This window comes from Microtus oregoni, unplaced genomic scaffold (genome assembly GCF_018167655.1).
Source record: "Microtus oregoni isolate MIOR12 unplaced genomic scaffold, Mior012 000004F_ref0000308, whole genome shotgun sequence".
NCBI lineage: Eukaryota > Metazoa > Chordata > Mammalia > Rodentia > Cricetidae > Microtus > Microtus oregoni.
In genome coordinates, this window is record NW_024543063.1 from 66,193,494 (window position 1) to 66,212,610 (window position 19,117).

General features: G+C 41.4%; 1 protein-coding gene across 2 annotated transcripts; it reads right to left on the reverse strand.

Annotated features, from left to right (window-relative positions):
* Positions 1 to 11,234: 11,234 nt before the first annotated feature.
* Positions 11,235 to 19,077, reverse strand: Orc6 (origin recognition complex subunit 6). 2 transcript variants are annotated; one of them, XM_041650307.1, is made up of 7 exons: positions 18,727 to 19,069; positions 17,408 to 17,537; positions 15,888 to 16,051; positions 15,363 to 15,452; positions 13,669 to 13,781; positions 12,928 to 12,996; positions 11,235 to 11,718 (listed from the first exon to the last, which is right to left on the reverse strand). In XM_041650307.1, exons 1-7 carry the CDS (start codon positions 18,789 to 18,791, stop codon positions 11,591 to 11,593), a joined length of 759 nt encoding a protein of 252 aa, XP_041506241.1. In that variant the 5' UTR covers positions 18,792 to 19,069; the 3' UTR covers positions 11,235 to 11,590. The 2 variants fall into 2 exon arrangements, with proteins under 2 accessions (XP_041506241.1, XP_041506242.1); XM_041650308.1 differs by lacking the exon at positions 12,928 to 12,996 and having other exon boundaries at positions 18,727 to 19,077.
* Between the last annotated feature and the right edge of the window lie 40 nt (positions 19,078 to 19,117).

Genomic DNA, 19,117 nt, shown 5'->3' on the forward strand with positions numbered 1-19,117 from the left:
GGCCATATTTTGGTAGGGGACCTAATGTGATCAATGTTCCTTATACTAAGCAACAGGTTGATGGGTTATTTGAAAGTAATGATTCTTGAGCAATTGGGTTTGCTCAATTTGTAGACAGAATTGGTAATCTTTTTCTGCTGATCGATTGCTACAATTTGCACAAGTACATTTCTTTATTTTTCCTTAAATTGTAATGAAAGATCCCTTAAAGGATGCTAAGGTAAATTTTACAGATGGTTCTTCCAATGAAAGAGCAGCGTACGTTGTTGTTGGTAAAGGATATGTAGTGCAAACAGATCTGTCCTCAGCTCAAATGGCTGAGCGGTGAGCTGTTGCTGTAGTAGTCCAGCTTTCTGCAAATAAGGCATTTGATTTATATACTGACAGTCATTACATCTTTAAAGCTCTTCTGGCCATAGAAACTGTCCCCTGCATTGGACCTAGTAATAGTAAAGTTAAATTAGTGTTCCAGCAAATTCAAGATGTCAATCATCAAAGAAAATTGCCATGCTTTATGGGTCATACTAGAGCACATCCAAATCTTCCTGGTCCATTGGCTGAAGGTAGTGCTTTAGCTGATAAATTTACCCAATTTACCACTTTATCTCAACTTGAGCTTGCTCAGCAGTCATATGCTATGTATCACCACAATAGTAAAAGCTTAAGAAAACAATTTGGATTAACAAGAGAAATTGCTTGCCAGATTGTTTTGTTAAGGAATGTGATATATTTACCTGTATCTCATCTGGGAGTAAAACCTTGAGGCCTGCTTCCTAATCATTTTCGGAAAAAGGATGTTACTCATTTTGCAGAATTTGGCAAATTAAGATATGCTCATGTGACAATTGGTACATATTCAGTTTTCTTAAAGACCAGACTGCACAGACTGGAGAAGCTACTAAGCATGCAGTAACTCATTGCTTAAAGTTTTTTTCATATATGAGAATTCCTAAAATTATAAAGATGGATAATGGGTTCGGATATACAATCAAAGCATTTCAGCAATTTTTGTTCCCAGTGTAATTTTGAGCATAAAACAGACATTCCTTACAACACTCAAGGACAAGGAATTGTGGAGTGTACCCATGTCTCTTTGAAAACACAACTTCAAAAGATAAAAAGGGGGAAATTATACCCCCAGTCATCACATAAATCATGCCCTTTTTATTCTAAATTTCTTGGATGTGGATGCCTGTAAGCAATCTGCTTCACACAGATTTTGGCATGATGGCACCAGAGTGACCTTCACTAAATAAAAATGGAAAGATCCTTGCATTTATGGAAAGGACCTGACCCTGTTTTAATATGGGGTCAAGGACATATTTATGTTTTTTCACAAGAGGAGAATGAAGTTCAATGGCTTCCTGAAAGCTCGGTGCAGTTCGTGGAACAGAAGAATACCAACCCTGATGACACAGTAGCTGCTGAGACCTTCCCAGAGGAGTTGAAGTGAGAGATTGCTGAATCTGTGTTCCTGACCCTCTGATGCTATCATGCTACAGTCTGAGAAGGAAAGGAGATTGTGGTGATGGTTAAGATTCCTGCTTTCCTGATAGACCTGCTACACAGATTTCTAGACCGTTGTGAGTCCTATTTACTCTAAATAGGCCCAAGAATGCTGACTGAATGTTTGACAGTTTTTCTACGCTATATCTTGGGACTCAGAACTCATTTTCCAGTATAGTGTTCCTCTGCTGTAGAAATGGAAAGCCTTGAAAGCAGGTGCCTCAGAAACTTCCCCTCTTGGAGAAAAAGACTTGTTAAAGCAATTGAACATTATTATGGAGATATGGTGAGACTGAAGCTGCTCTTCAGAATATGAGGAGAAGTGGCAGAAAAGGTTTTGCTGCTACTCAGAGACTGGGACAGTTCAAACTTACCTTTGAAAGTTTAGAAGCAGCAGTGCAATTGGACTGTAGAAGAGGAAAAAGACTCATAGCTCACCCATCACAGAAACGTTTTCTTGTTTTTTGTTTAGAACAAAGTTATGAGAATTGTGACTTGACAAATTGTGTGTTTATTGTTAATTTTCATAGTAGAATCATGGTATTGAACTGTTAATGTTTGCAACTACTTTGGTTTACTATGAAGATGTTATTGGTTAGAAAAAGGTTAGATCTTATTTGAGAAAAACTAGACATGATGCCAATAAGTCCTTAGATTTGGTACATTTAATAAGACAAATTTGGATTTTGATGCAACTAAAACTGCTAAAGACATTGTAGACCAATTTAAATAGGCCATATTTACTCCTTTATTAGGAGGTTTTGTGGCCATAGGAGCATGTATATCACAAAGCATTATCTACTTGTCTATCTAATTATTTGCAAACTCTCTCGATGAAATGTTGGCTCAGAGGAGCATGACATCTAGCTATGAGCTCTCCCTTAACCCTGCAAAACAGAGGCTGATAATCAATGACTGGTAAGATCTTGTTCCTTCCAGGCAATTTAGGACAGGACATGCATGATGGAATGTATGTACCGATGTTGGGTAAGTCTGGAAGGTGAAAGAAAACAACCTAAGCCAGGCACAGCCATCTGTTTTGTGGCAGAAGCACAGGCTTTATTAAATAAATTTAAAAAGTGGAATATGTCAGAGCAGATGGATGTGGATCCATTCCACTTTGACTAAAGGTCAGAGAATTCAGGCTTATTATTGCTCCTTCAAGGTTAGGGCAGGAGGTGTGACCCAGAATGTGACTACCTATGGGATGCTTGGCCTAAGGTGTGTTTGCTGTCTGTCCTGCCTAAACAGCAGAATACTTACCTCAGGATATAGTTACTTGATGTTTTGGGTTTTGAAGAGGTAATTACTCTGATTATTCATTGTATCATGGTAAAGTAGTCTTAGCCTTTTTCCCCTCTTTTGGATTGGGGTATATAAAACATATGGAAAATAAATGGAAATGAATTTAGTATTCACTGGGTTGCCCTCCCAACTATTCTATGTCTCTGTTCTTTTCTTTTGTGTCTGTTTTTGCTACCTAACATTTCTAATCCACATGCCCCTACCCTGGAATGTATGAGCCCATTGGGGCTCAACCCTGACAATCATTGATGCCTTAAGCAAAGGAGTTAAGAAGATGACTTGGCCCACAGTCATAGCAACAAAGGAAGCAGAGCATAACTGACATCGAGATCTAGGTAGTGGTACTCCACTTTTTGACATCTCATGGATCATATTGAATGAAGGATTATTTTGGACTACATATTAAGCACACAAACACCAATTAAACCTAATATGAAAAATTCAATGTAAAATTTTAGGATATCCACCTCCACAGATAAGCAAAAGATTTCTCACATAATAGTCCTAATTATATGGTGCTCTATTTAGACTCTAAATTTTAGAGAGTGTTTTAATTGTGGAGCAGGTTCCAAGTGTGATACCATTAGTAAGTGACTACACCTAAGTAATACAACTTCATCAATTTTTATTTTTGTTATAAATGTGAAAAAAAGAATAACAAGACTAGTGGGATATTGACATTGTATTTGCGAGGTGAACACATCAATGTTTGTAGCTGTGCTGCTTATCCTGTATTTTGGTTTTAATCTTACTCTTGTTGAGCTTCATTCTTGAAAATAATTTCTCACAAACATGAGTGCCATCAGAAAGTGATGACACACTGTGGATAAGAGGGTATTTGTCACTGGGAACACAGGATGATTCTATAGTGTAGTAGAGATACTAAGTGTAGTAAAAAAGTCGGGCATGGTGGCGTATGCCTTTAGCCTCAGCACTCAGGAGGCAGAGGCAGAGGCAGGCAGATCTCTGTGAGTTCAAAGCCAGCCTGGTCTACAGAGAGACTTCCAGGACATCCTGAGCTATGTAGAGAGTTTCTGTTTCAAAACAATAATGACAATAAACAAACAAAATCCTCAAACCAAACAAAGTCTACTAAGGAGACATGATCCAATTTTTTTCTATGCTGAATGTCAGATCACCAGGAAACTTTTTTATAAATTGAAAATAGATTTTTTTCAAAGAATATATTCTGATCATAGTTTCCTTCCCTCATCTCCTAGATCCTCCCTACTTCCCACCCATCCAACTTCACACCTTCTTTCTCTCTTTAGAAAAAACAAGCAAATAAAACAAACATAGAGAATAGAATAGAAATAACAAAGAGCACAGGAAACACGCTGCTCAAACACATAAACACACGGGGGGGGGGGGGAGGAAGAGAGAGAGAGAGAGAGAGAGAGAGAGAGAGAGAGAGAGAGATAGTATGAGGCCATGAAAACAAATTTCAGAAACTATATTGTATAAGCTGGTGTAGGAGGTTCTTCTATGTGTTGCTTTCACTGGTCAAATAAAGAAACTGCCTTGGCCTTTTGACAGGGCAGAACTTAGATAGGTGGGGAAGACAGGACTGGATGCTGGGAGGAAGAAGGCAGTGTGGCAGACACCATGGCTCTCCTCTCTGAGACTGACACTGGTTAGACTCATGCTGGTAAGCCACAGTCAAGTGGTGATACAGATTATTAGAAATGGGTTAAACTAATATGTGAGAGTTAGCCAATAAGGGGGTGGATATAATGGGCCAGGCAGTATTTAAATTAATACAATTTCTGTGTGGTTATTTCAGGGGTTAAGCTAGCCAGGTGGCAGGATGCAGGCCGCCGCTCCCTCATACTACAATAAGCAAAAGGCTAGTAGGGTTAAAAAAAAAAAAAGGGGCCCAGACAAAGCATTATGAAACAACAACAAAACTCCAAAGATACTATTGACTTCATTTTGTGTTGGCTATTTGCTGCTGGCCATAGGGCCTGCCTTTAAATGTAGTTTGTATACCCGGTGAGACACCATTAGAGAAAATGACTTTTTCCTTTGCAAGCAGTTGTCATTTGGAGATAGCTTCTTGGTTAGGAATGGGAGCTCAAGTCTCCTTCCATCCATCTTGGACCTGTGCATGCTGCCACAATTTCTGTGGGTTCATATGTGCATTAGTCCTGTTGTATCTAGAAGGCCTTGTTTCCTTGATGTACTCAATCCCCATTGCTCTCGCGATCTTTCTGCCTCCTTTTCTTCATAACTCCCAGACCCTTGAGGGGAGGGGTTTGATGGAGACATCCCATATAGGACTTGGTGTTCCAAAGTCTGTCTGTCTGTCTGTCTGTACATTGTCCAGTTGTGGGTCTTTGTATTTGTCCCCATCTATTACAAGAGGAAGCTTCTCTGATGATGGCTGAGTGAGACACTGATCTATGAATATAGCAGAATATGGTTAGTAGTCATTTTATTGCTATGTTAATTTAGCATAACAATAGTATTTGGTTTTCCCCTAGGTCCATGGTCTGTCTAGTCTCAGGTTCTTGGCCAAATGGGCAGTGTCAGGCATGGGTTCCATCTGATGGAGTGGGCCTTAAATCCAATCAGATAGTGGTGCCACCATTGCGCCAGCATATTTATCTAGGCAGCTCATCACTGTAGATCAAAGAGTTTGTAGCTGGGCTGGTGCTTATCTTTCTCCTCTGGTAGGGTGCAGAGTACCTTCCAGTACTGTGAATAGTAGTCAGTAGGGATCACGAGAAATATTGAAATCAAATTTCAAATTATTTCATAATTGAATAATAACATCACAGATTATTAGGTCTTTTCAATATTTGGCATCAACTTAACCATCTTATTCCAGAAAGGAAACCATGTCATCATAGTCCGCTTCAGCACTTTGAGGCATTCCCGGGACTACAGATGACCTAATCCCTCTGTCCCCACGAAACACAGTCTTGATAATGATTTGCACACTGTTAACTGTTTTAATGATACTGCGTAGGTATTCTTGATGGCTATGCAGTTCTCTTTAATTAAACTTGAGTTTAGGGTGAAAATTACATTATTTTATAATTTTACAAGCCCCCCCTTTTTTACCTACCATTGCCAGGGCACTGTTAGTAGTTATACCAGACATGTCGACAATGTAAGAAAAAATATTAGCAGAAAGTAATGAAGAGATGGTAAACAGAGGACCACAGTTTTACAAAATAGAGCTATTGTAGATTATTTGATGCTCAAATATAATCTTAGTTGTACAATTTCCTGGCACACGTTGCTTTAATATGTCAGATTTTCCTCATTCTATTGAACGTCAAATTAATGGTTTGCACAGTTCTCTTATGCTTGCCTATATTAATTAGAGAAGCAGTAGAGGAAAGGCAATCAATGTTGGCTCTAATACAGACACTATTATTTCTTTCAAAAATTAGGAAGGGGAGGATGCTGGGAGCTCAGGGGTCTTTACTTCCACAGATAGCACTAGGAAAGCTAGGAATATTAAACACACGGGGTTGTCTTTTTAAGGGAAAAGAGGTGTAGCCTGTTTTCTTCCCAGAGGGCTCAAAACAGCATTGACAGCTTATGCTGGAGAGGATGCAGAATAAGGGGGAACACTCCTTCATTGCTTTTGGGAGTGCAAACTTGTACAGCCACTTTGGAAATCTGTATGGCAGCTTCTCAGAAAATTGGAATCAATCTGCCTCAAGACCCAGCAATACCACTCTTGGGCATATACTCAAAGGATACACACTCATACCACAAGGACATTTGCTCATCTGTGTTTATAGCAGCATTATTCATAATAGCCAGAACCCAGAAACATCCTAAATGCCCCTCAACTGAAGAATGGATAAGAAAAATGTGGTACATTTACACAATGGAGTACTACTCATTGGTAAAAAAACAATGACATCTTGAAATGTGCATACAAATGAATATAATTAGAAAAAACCATCCTGAGTGAGGTAACAGAGATCCAGAAAGACATAGTATGTACTCACTTATATGTGGATGTTAGATGTAAAGCAAAGGATAACCAGCCTATAGTTCATGACCCCAGAGAAGCTAGGTAACAAGAAGAATCCTAAGAGACATACATGGATCCCTATTTGAAGGGAAAATATACAAGATCTGAGAATATTGAGAGCATGGGGGTGGGAGAAGGGAGGACAGAAGGGGAGTAGGATGGGAGAATGATGTGGGATTCCCCTCTGTATGTGTGAATATGTTTTATTACCATTGGTTAATAAAGAAGTTGCTTTTGGCCAGTGGCTTAACAGAGTAATGCTAGTTGGGAAAACTAAATTGAATGCTGGGAGAAAGAAGGCAGAACCAGGAGAACCCATGTAGCTACTGCCAGAGACAGATGTGCTGGAACCTTGCTGGTAGGTCACGAGTCTCATGGCAAAATATAAAATAATAGAAATGGGTTAATTTAAGATATAAGAGTAAGCCAGAAATACACTTAAGCTATTGGCCAAACAGTATTGCAAATAATATAGTTTCTGTGTGATGATTTCGTGGTCTGGGCAGCCGAGAACGAACAAGCAGCCTCCCCCAACAGGAGAAGGGGAGGGAAGAGGAAAACACGAGAGAATGGGATGGCTGAGATGGAGGAAGGATAGAGAGGGAGAACAAGGAAAGAGATATCTTGATTGAAGGAGCCATTATGTGGCTAGTGAGAAACTTGGCATTAGGAAAGTCCTAGGAATTCACAAGGATGACCCCAGCTAAGACCCTAAGCAATAGAGGAGAGGGTGCCTGAACTTGCCTTACCCCTGTAAACAGATTGATGACTATCTTAAATGTCATCCTAGAACCTTCATCCAGCTACTGACGGCAGCACATGCAGAGATCCATAGCTAGTACTATGCTGAGCTTCCAGAGTCCAGTCAAAGAGAGGGAGGAGTGATAGAAGAGTAAGCCAGAAATGAGCAAAGGGGTCAGACCATGATGGGGATACCCACAGAAACAGCTGACCTGAGCTAACGGAAGCTCACTGACTCTGGACTGACAATGGGGGAAAGTATAGGAGCAAAGTAGGCCCTCTGTGAGTCGTGTGGCTGGGGTAGTCTGTGGAGCCACTGGCAGTGGGACCAGGATTGATTCCTAGTGCGATGAACTGGCTTTTTGGAGCCCATTCTCTTTGGAGGGAGACCTTACTCAGCCTAGATATGTTGGTAAAGGCCTTGGTCCTTCCTCAAAGTAACATGCCAGGCTTTGTTGACTCCCCATGGGAAGCCTTACCCTCTCTGAGGAGTGGATGGGGGGTCAGGTGGGGGAAGTTGGGGAGAGTAGAAGGAGGAAAGGGAGTGGGAACTGGGATTGGTATGTAAAATGAGACAAGATTATTTTTAAAAAAATAAATAAAAAAGTAAAAAAATAAAACAAATCACCCAATTAAATAGGGATATTAGACAGAGAGTTTTTCAATAGATGAGACACAAATGACTGAGAAACCCTGAAAGAAATGTTCAACATCCTAAGTCACAGGGAAGCGGAAATCAAAACTACTTTGAGATTTTACTTTACACCAGTCAGAATATCTAAGATCAATAAAACAAATAATAGCTCATGCTGGTGAGGACGTGGGGTGAGAGGAACACTCATCCATTGCTGGTGGTAGTGCAAACTTGTACAGCCATTATGGGAATCAGTGTAGAAGTTTCTCAGGAAGCTGGGAATAGATCTAGCTCAAGATTCAGCTCTTCCACTCATGGAGTCTATGCATTCTCTACATTCTACCACAGAGACACTTGTTCCTCCATGTTCATTGCTGCTCTATTCACAATACTCAGAAATTAGAAGCAGCCCAGATATCCATCAACAGAGGATAAAAATATGAGACATTTACATAATGGAATATTATTCAGCTATTAGAGCAAAATGATCAACATTGTGAAATTCACAGGTAAATGGAGTAGGGAAAAAATCATCCTGAGATAATCAGACTAAAAAAGACAAATACGTTTTCTTTTAAATGTAGATGTTAGCTTTTAAGCCTTTCATTGGCATTCTATAATCCATATAATCACAGAGGTTAGGTATAGAGTAAGGGACTAGGAGGGAGGAGAGGATTTCCCAATGAAGGGAAATAGAATTTATAGTTCTGGAGAGATGGGGGAATTGGAATGAGAGGATTAAATGGGGAGGGAAAGGGTGAAGGGAGGTTAGGAAGGAAATATGGGGAGGGACAACTAATACTAAGGGCTTTGGGGGGGAGTCATATGGAAACATACTACAGTAAAAGCTTCTTAAAATATATACACATATAAAAGAAATCTAAATGGAGTCCTGAAATAATGGGAAGATGCCTCAACTAGACATCTTTTACCAACAAGTGAAACCTCATGCCAAGAAATCTCATACATCTAGTTATTGGCCAAGGGGGCCCCATGGAAACCCCTAAACAACTTGGGCTATTGGCAAGGCTATTGGTTGCTCTCCACAAACTGATGGAAAGGCCCCATTGCTGAAGACAACACTTATATCTCAAGCTGGTGCCTTCACTTCTACTGACTAGTATTCATGGTACTGGAAAGTGCTCTGCACCCTACCAGAGGAGAAAGGGAAACACCAACCAGCTACAAAGTCCTCATTCTACAATGGTGACCTGCCTGGTGCAATAGTGGTACACGATGTGGGAGTAACTAACCACTATCTGACTCGACCTAAGACCCACTCATGAAGTGGAACCCATGCTTGACACTGCCCAGGTGGCCAAGACATTGAGACCAGATAGACCATGGTCCTAGGGAAAAAAACCAAATACTATATTGTTCTGCTAAAGGATCATAGCAATAAAATGACTAACAATATTCTGCTCTATCCATAGATCATTATCTCACTCAGCCATCATCAGAGAAGCTGATGAAGTATGTGGGAGTTAATAGAGACCCAAACTGGAGAAAGAGAGAGAGAGAGAGAGAGAGAGAGAGAGAGAGAGAGAGAGGAGAGACCTTGGAACACTCAGTCCTACACAGGACGTCTCAGGGCCCAGGAAGATATGAGGAAAAGGAGGCAGAGATTTTAGTGTCAGATGAGACGAATGACACCAAGGAATGGATGGTGTCTTAGACACAACAGCACTGATGCAATGTGAGCTCGCAGAGACTGTGGCAGCATGTACAGGGCCTGCACCGGTCTAAGACACATGGAGTCCTAGTGTTGAGAGGGGGAGGTGGGCATAAGCTCCCATCTCTAACAACAACAGCAAAACTATTTCAATTTGACAGCTGCAAGGGAAATTAATTTTCTCCAATGGTGTCTCACTGCGTTGATAAACCACACGTAAACGTAGAAGGCCAACACAAATTGAACTCCATGTTCTTTTTATACATTTTCTTTTGTCTCATATTTCTTTGTTTGGACTTTTTTTTTGATCTTATTGATGTTTTGCTTATATATTGTGGTTTCTGAATTTGTGTTTTTATGGGCTTTGTGTGTCTTCATTTCTTGTGCTTTTTCTGTTTTTATGTGCCTGTTTTCTGTAGAAAGAAAGATATGGAGATGGATGGGTGGGAAGGTGGGGAATATCTGGGAGATGGAGCAGAAACTTATAATCAGAATATATTGCATGAAAAATATTTTCAACCAAAAGAAAAAAAAAATCTATAAAACTTTCAGTGTTAAAGGGTTTACTAAGGTTACATTTTTTTTTTTTAGTGTATGGCTATCAAGAAATAATCTTTGGTGCACTGTGTAATGCACAAAAGGTGCTAGTATGTAATTATGTCATTTCTTCCCAGCAGATGTTGTACTATATGCTCTCATACAATGGGTCTGGTACACTTCCCCGCTATTCTAGGCAGCAGTGAAACAGGTTTTCATGGAAACCACACCGGCTCTAAACTCATTATGTAGCTGAGGATGATTTAAACTTCTGATTCTCCTGCCTTCTCTTCCTAAGTGCTGAGATTACTGGGGTGCACTATGCCTGGTTTTATGGCGCACTGGTAATCCAACCCAGGCCTTTGAGCATGGCAGTCACCATAGTAACTGAGACACATCCATAGTCATGCAGTACCTTTTAGTTTCCAGTTTATAGACAGATCAAACAGAAGTTAATTCTATTTGTTCAAGTGGCAAAGCAGAGTGGGTCTTAAACCCAGGAAGTCTGAGTCTGGGTTCCAGAAATAGTAGGGCTCAGTGCACATGGGCTTTTTCTTCATTTGAGTAGATACAGATTGTTGGCTTAATGAAGATTACTCAAAGCTGAGGACTGCAACTGAAATGCAGATAAAAATAACATTTATTGGGCTGGAGAGATGGTTCAGTGGTTAAGAGCACCGGAGTTTGAGTCCCAGCACCAACATGGCAGCTCACTGTCTGTAACTCTAGTCTTAGCAGACCTGGCATCCTTTTCTGGACTCAACTGGCACCAGGCACACATGTGGTGCACAAACATATATGCAGGCAAAATGCTTATAAACATAAAATAAAGCAAATAAATGTTAAAAAAAATAAACATTTATTAACTTAGGCTGTATAACACTGATTTAGTGAAATAAAATAAAAAGAAAATCACAAAAGCAGGTAAAATATCTGTTCCGCCTTTCGGCTTGAAATGTACATTCTAGATGAAGTCAGAGACTTCCTTAAGCTTAACAGAGAAGCAAATGGTCCCAATCCATCCCACAGGAGGAGACAGACCTGAGTCTATGGAGGTGGCATGGTGATCTAGTTCCATGTGAGGTGCCTAGTACTAGTGTCCTCCATATTGAGACAATCCTCAGCATTCCTGGTATGCAAGTTTAGACAAGACTGCCCTTCATCTTCCACACTGCACAGGACGACAGTGGAATGGAAATCACTCTGCTGTTGCTGTTTGAGCTTTGGCAGCATTTTCCAAAATCTTCCTTTTCCATTCTTCATAATCCTGTGTCAGACTTTCATCTTTTGGTGGTTTATGTGGGGTTTCTATTACGTCTTCGAGTTCTGTAAGACAAAGTTATCAAAAGTAATTTCAAACTTATATTTACAAATGGCATAAAAGTAAAAATTAAAAGTATTTACTTCAATTAGGGTAAAAGAATGAGACCCTAAGGTGAAATCGAACATGGCAGCGTTCACTTTTCTTTCTTTTACATGCCAAGTGTTCTAAGACACTGAACAACAGTTTGTATATAAGTAATCTCATCATGAACAGTATACAGTAGGTGCTAACATTAATCAGGTACTACAGATTAGGAAACTGAAGTTTGTTGGAATTGTGTTACCTTTTCAAATGCACACAGCGAGTGGGTATTGTTAAGCAATTAAAAAGGAGGCCATTAACATCAGATTGTCTTTGTAGCTAGAGTTCCTATGTAAGTAACTAGAACTTAACTTGAAAATACATTTTTAGGGAAAAAAAGTAGCCAATCACAAAAGTTTCTTATTATCCAAATAGGGACCTCCTCACATTAGAACGCACTTAAATAAAGGAAATGAGTAGTCTGACTCAATCGGATCTTTTCTGTTCTCCTTTTAGGTTCAGTCTATCAAGACTTACTGTTCAACTACGAGGTGGAGTTCTCTGAACCAGTTTTGGGTTTGGTGCTGCCCAATTTACAAGTCAGTCTCTGTTTAAACTTTATTTTATTTGCCAAAAGATTCTGTCAGACACAAAGCAGGATATAAACTCAGGCAGCTTAGCTAGCCACATTCATACACGTGTGGTCTAGAACTTGCTCTGTAGACCAGGCTGGCCTTGAACTCAGAGATCTGCCTGCCTCTGCCTGTGAGTGCTGGGATTAAAGGTGTGTATCACCATACTTGTGCGGCATGTACTTTTAAACATTAGGCAAATTTTTATTTTTTGGCCACGTTAGATATATTTTTACCTACACTTCTTTTATTTCCATTTTATTTTTGCTTAAAAGGCTGTAAATGGTATTAATGTATCACCCATGCTGGCATGGAATTCACTATATAGACCAACTGGCCTTGAATTTATAGCAATCCTCTTGTGTCTATCTTCAGAGTGCTAGGATTACAGGTGTGTACCACCACACCTGGCTTGAAAAGTAGATCTTATCAAGAGATAGTGGTTAGGCTTCTATCTAGTGCTGGCTCTTATCATGTAAACTAGGAATGTCACAGTATTGCTCACTGCAGAAATCACACAGCACCAATTTCAGTACCAGGACAACTAGCATGCCGTACCTTTTGATGGTGGTTCAATCAATATCTTCTTTTTTTTCAGTGCTGGACTCGTTAAATCTCCAGAGTCTCCTTTCAGAAAAAGTGGTTTCAAGGTTAATTTTTTTTTATTCAATTTTATTATTTGGTTATATAGGTCCTTAGTTAAATCAGAGAAATTCAAAACCAACAGGAGTGAGAAAAATGAAGGAAAGGCAGATAACCTTGCTCCTCTTTTTTCTGGGTGTTTCTCTTGTTATACATGAGAATCACTTCCATCCTATTATGGAACTCAGAGGCTGGCGTTTAACACTGAAGTTTCTTTGTTTTGTGACAGGGTTTCACTACACAGTGCTGGCTGACCTGGAACTCACTATGTAGACCAGGCTGGCCTCAAACACAGACATCTGTCTGCGCCTGCACCCTCAGTGCTGGGACGGCTGCTTGGACACTGATGTTTCTATTTTCCAGGCACAGATTTGTGGAAGCATAATTTTTAATGTACTAAACCATTGTATTTGAAGAACTGACATGTCAATTTCCTCACTAAAGAATTCATAAACCAAGCCGGGTGGTGGTGGCGCACGCCTTTAATCCCAGCACTCGGGAGGCAGAGGCAGGTGGATCTCTGTGAGTTTGAGGCCAGCCTGGTCTACAAGAGCTAGTGCCAGGACAGGAACCAAAGCCACAGAGAAACCCTGTCTCGAAAAACTAAAAAAAAAAAAAGAATTCATAAACCAGCATTTTCAACTTGAGAATACTCACTGTTAATCTGCTGCCCAGTCTTCTCTAACTGCTTACAAAGACGATCAAATATTGCTTTTTTCACACCGGATGTAGTTATCATTTTCGTTTTATCCACTTTTAGCTTCAGGATTCTAAAAAATAATTTTTTAAGTTTGTTTTTTTCAATATCACCAATTTCCTTGTTAAGTTAATCAGATTACAAATTTATTACCCATTGCCTACATTTTACTAAGATTCTCCAGCTGTCTAGGTTTTCCTCTATCCCAAATATCATTAGCTAGAAGCTCATACCTTTGCTCTCTGATTGAACCAAGAACTAAAATGCATCTGTTCTGCAATAAATGGGGCAAATAAAGACATTTTTTGTAGAGCTTCATGCCTCTTAGATGTTACCAATGTGCAGAATGGACTTATAATGTCTTTAAGTGTTCAACTTGCTTTGAGAATGTTTCTATTTATTTATACAGGAATGTCATATCACTTTGCCCCACTGCCAAAACCCAAAACCTTACTCACATTCCTCTAGAGCAAGCAATTAAAAACAGAACAAAACAACTGGGGCTGGAGAGATGGCTCAGTAGTTAAGAGCACTAGAAGGCCTGGGTTCAATTCCAGCACCCACATGGTAGCTCACAGTCACCTGTAACTCCAGGTGCCCTCTTTTGGGCTCCACAAGCAGCACATATACATATACACACACACACTTCAAGACAACTGACCATTTCTTGCTCAATTTAATATAATTCTAAAAGTGGAGTTCTTTCAGTTTTTTTGTAACATCAACTACATTCCTTTCTTGTACAATCAAATATCCTCGTTGAATTGAAAGGATATTGGCTGTGAATGATCACTCCTAGGTATACTGCTAATCAAGCCAAACATGTCAAAATTAGTGACTAGATAGTGACATTCTTTAATAGACTTCTACATGATTTTTATGTAGAAAGTTCCCTCAAAAGGTGAAATAACATCAAAGTTATAAAAAACTATTAGTATTTCATGGTAATAATTCAGTATGTATACTGATAACTAAATATTTTGATGATTCAAACATAAGAATTTATTTCAGAAATGTTTTATATGCAGATGAACAGTTATAGGCAATACTTTTTATTTATTTATTTTTTATTTTTTTTCCTAGGCAATACTTTTTAAACAATATGCCTGGGAAATCAAACATGACCACTGTACTGACAGATTTTTATCACTTATGAAAAGTAGGGTTTGAAATGAGACTACCCTGCTTACTTATATACAGGGTTGCCACTTGGAAAGTAAACTTCGTGAAACACTAGTTCTAAGTTGGCAGCTATATTATCAAGTAACCAAAAATCTGAACACCGGGCCACAAACCACAGCATCACAGGTTTATAGTAGACAGTGTGCTGAGCTGAGGTCAGTGGAATTATAAACATTCTTACATAATGAAAAACTCACATCCTGGCAACATTTCCCAGTGGTAAAAGAACACTCAGACTGGAGCGAGGTGTTGAGGCACACACACTTGAGATCTCAGCATTTTGGGAGTAGGAGGCAGGAAGATTACCATAAGTTTAAGGCCAGCCTAGGATCCACAGCAAAACTCTGTCTCAAACGCCCACAGCAGCCCCTCCCCGCACACAGCAGCCCCTCCCCGCACACAGCAGCCCCTCCCCGCACACAGCAGCCCCTCCCCGCACACAGCAGCCCCTCCCCGCCCACAGCCCACTTACTTGCACGCTGAAAGTAGCGCAGCAGTGGTGAAGAGCGGCCTGGACAAGTCGAGATCTGCTCGCTGTGTTTCCGCAAGACTAGACTCATAGCTAGGAGAAACAATGTTTGTGAATTAGTTGTCAGGGAGTATAATTTCAAAGGGGCTCAAAATGCAATGAAGCAATTTAGAAACAAAACTTAGGTGTAGTTCCACCTGGCTTCCGATTTGAATTGAATTCTCCTGACCTATTGCTACCATTTGCTTGTTGCTGTGCTGTAACAACTGACTCAGATACTTTTTAAAAACTATTTATTTAGGAGCTGGAGAGATGGCTCAGTGGTTAAGAGCACTTGCTGCTCTTGCTGAGACCTGGGTTCAATTCTCAGCATTCACATGGTGGCTCCCACTCATCCACAACTCCAGTCTATGGGACCCAATGCCCTCTTCTGACTCGAGGGCACCAGGCACACATGTAGTACACAGACATACATGCAGGTGAACACTTACTCACACAAAATAAATAAATGTTAAAAATTACACACACCTTTGCAGTATCTTTGAAGCCATGTTCACTGCTTCTGTGCAGCCGAACTGTACAGCTAGGTCTCTAATTCCAATATTTGAATTTAATCCCAGTAAACACTCAAAAGATTTAAGGCAGCTCTGATACATCTTCTTGTTCAAGCCAGACAGCTTAATTAAATAAGCCTTTGAAAGGAAAAACACACAAATTTTAAGTTCAATGTATTATTATCCTTAGATATTTGTTCTTTTTTTTTTGTTTTGTTTTTTTGAGACAGGGTTTCTCTGTGGTTTTGGAGCCTGTCCTGGAACTAGCTCTTGTAGACCAGGCTGGTCTCGAACTCACAGAGATCCGCCTGCCTCTGCCTCCCGAGTGCTGGGATTAAAGGCGTGCGCCACCACCACCCGACCCTTAGATATTTGTTAAGTGGTATTATGTACTAATGTTATTTAACTCAAAAATCCACAAGCATGTCAAGCAGACTACTATTTCAAAGAACTCATACTACAGAAGGGTATAATCATGCATGCGTACAAATGATTAAAAATGATTAAATACTGTCTAAGCTGTGCAAAATATCAGAGGGAGACACATATGTGTGACTTTGGTGGAAACATGCAATTACTGGGGAAATAAGGGAGTATGGGGGTAGAGTGAGGAAGGTGTGTGTCTGGAAGAGAGGGGGGAAGGACAGGAGACCCCACCACAGTAGGGCACCAACTCCATTTGGGGAGTCAGGGGAGCAAGCAGAATCACATTAAGACAAAAAAGGAACTTGTCAGAAAGGAATCCGGGGGTGGGGCGGGAGGAGTGTGCATTTACAAAACTACAAGTCACTATGACAGCTTGGGGTCAGGGTAAAAGAGATCGAAGCGTTGGATAGCGACAGAAAGTGAACAGAGCTTTAAGGAACACATCAATTACGACACAAGTACTGTTAGACACATTACACAAAGAGATTTTTTTTAATCGAGCCACAACAATTATCCAGTGAAAGACTTTTTTTTAAATCTTCACTTTTTGGAAGAAACTGGCAGCTCACAGAGCTAGTAAATAGTACTAACTTTTGGTTCCAACACGTGACTCTTCCTGACTCTAAAACCCTAAAACCTTGATTTTGAGAAGGTCTGGTTCAACTTTCAACAGCTGAGATCCAGAAGAGCAGGAAAGAAGAACCTGTGGGCATGTCTAGGGGGTTATGTAACTCGATTAATTGACGTGGGAAGATGTGCTCACTGTGGGTGGTATGATTTCCTGCCACAGGATCCTGAACTGTGTAAAAAGGAGAAAGTGAACCAGGTACAATGATTCACTGATTTCTGCTTCCTGGCTGTAGCTGTCACGTAGATTCGTCAAGTCCTTCGATTTCTGTGCCAGGATAGATTGTACCCTTAGTTAAGAGCTAGAAACCCTCTCCGTGAGCTGCTTTTATTGGGGTAATTTATCACAGCACCATGAAAAGCCACCCCCAAGAAGATGAAAATGGAACGAAGAAGCCTGAGCGCAATCAGATGGTTCACATGTCATATGGAGGCACGTACTCTATCCAAGGGGCACTCCATGCAGGCAGCAGCAAGGTCGAGGCATATGACAGCACTGCTGGTTTCCGAGCTGTGTGCAGACAGACCCGTGCACTTCACCTTGGACAGCCGCAAGTACTCTTCAGCTTTCCTGGGTAGAAATGCAGTACGTTCACTAAGATGATTGTTCCAGAACTCAGTCCAACACTAAGGCAAAGAACTGAATGCAATACGTTCACTAAGATTGTTCCAGAACTCAGTCCAACACTAAGGCAAAGAACTGAATGCAGCACGGAGGACTCATACCCCATCTAACTTCTGCGCATGTTCATTTGGGGCCTAGAATACATACACATCCTTTGGAGAGGGGAAGTTCTATAGATAGAACCAAAATGACTACAGACCTAGCTGTGTCCAAGCGTTTTTAAAGAATAGTGAATTCAAGTCTCCCCAAACAACCCCTCTTCTTCTAACATTACTTGAAGAAGTACACAGAGGAGAACGCAGGCAGGTTAGAGCAAATCAAATTCTTTCTCTTCCTTGAAGTAGTTCTCAGTTTTGGAGGGTACTGGAAACATTTCTGAGTCCCATCCCATTTCTGAGCAGTAGCCCCGGGATGAGGCGCTGGAACGTTTAACAAGATGACATTCCTGCTGCGGCGGGTCCGGGGCCACATTTTACAGTCCCCTATTTAAATGATTACAGAGTCCCATCTTCACATCTATTTCAGTGTTCCTTTCTTCCCCTTCCCTCACCTCACTGGGTGCTGAGATTCGTGGCCTGGTTCTGCTCTATCCGTCTGCCTGCAATAGCTTCACTTCCGACAACAAATCATACACCGATCTTCCCAGTCACAGGGCTTCTGAAGACCGAGGCGATCTGGGCCACTCGTGACACATTTTTCCACGCGTGGCACTATCTAACAAACCAGCCTCAAAGCCATCGGGACCTTTTCTGAATTCGTACGCCCTACTTGTTATTCCAGCTTTTCACTCTGTACTGTATTCTACCCGACTCTTGCCATTTACAGTCATATCTGCAGGGTCTGCGCGTGACGGGCTCACCGCCGTAAACAGGTTCTCGAGCCTGAGATATGACCAGAGTTCACCCTGACTGGTTCCTTTTCCGACCGCAGCGCATCCCACAGAGTAAGACGACTACGAACGCGCTCTCAAGTCACCCCACGAGCCTGAAAGTTTTTCTCGCGGTGGGGCCGCCCGAGTCTTGCTCAGACCCGTGTGCGGTCATTCCCGCACCGCCAGTGCCTCCAGCGTCGCCATGGGGGGAGGATCCAGGGCCGCGGGGCAGGGACGTATCCCAGCACGCACGGCCGCACTCACCTCAGGACACCCGGCTCGGCAAGACCGAGGCGCGGGGCGAGGCGCCGCACCAGCTCCGACTCCATCGCTGGAAGAAATGCGCGCCGAAACGCAGACTGTCAGAGCGCTAAGACCCGCCCCCGGCGCGTCCGGATTGGTCGCGACAAGAAAATGAGAGCGTCCCACAAGCCAATCGTAGTCTTCCTTCTGCGCAAGTGCACACGAGGGTGCGCCGGTCCCTGCGAGGTGAACGAGCCCAGCGCTCTATGGCTGCTCCTTCTGCCGTGATCTCCCCCAAACACAGCTTCGCTTCCCGCTGACTGTAGCCCGTGGCGTCGCAGGACCGGTCTCGCCCCGTCCCGTCCACTACACACTACCGTCTGCCTCCCTCCGCAAACCCACGCGAGACTTG

What these genes read in the sequence shown, in the direction of transcription:
- Orc6 (XM_041650307.1), bottom strand. Translation starts at nt 18,791, where the DNA reads ATGGAGTCGGAGCTGGTGCGGCGCCTCGCCCCGCGCCTCGGTCTTGCC. An exon ending in GCGCTACTTTCAGCGTGCAA is followed by an intron (nt 13,782 to 15,362) that starts GTAAGTGGGCTG and finishes ATTATTTTTTAG; the next exon opens with AATCCTGAAGCTAAAAGTGG. An exon ending in GACTGGGCAGCAGATTAACA is followed by an intron (nt 12,997 to 13,668) that starts GTGAGTATTCTC and finishes TTTTTCTGAAAG; the next exon opens with GAGACTCTGGAGATTTAACG.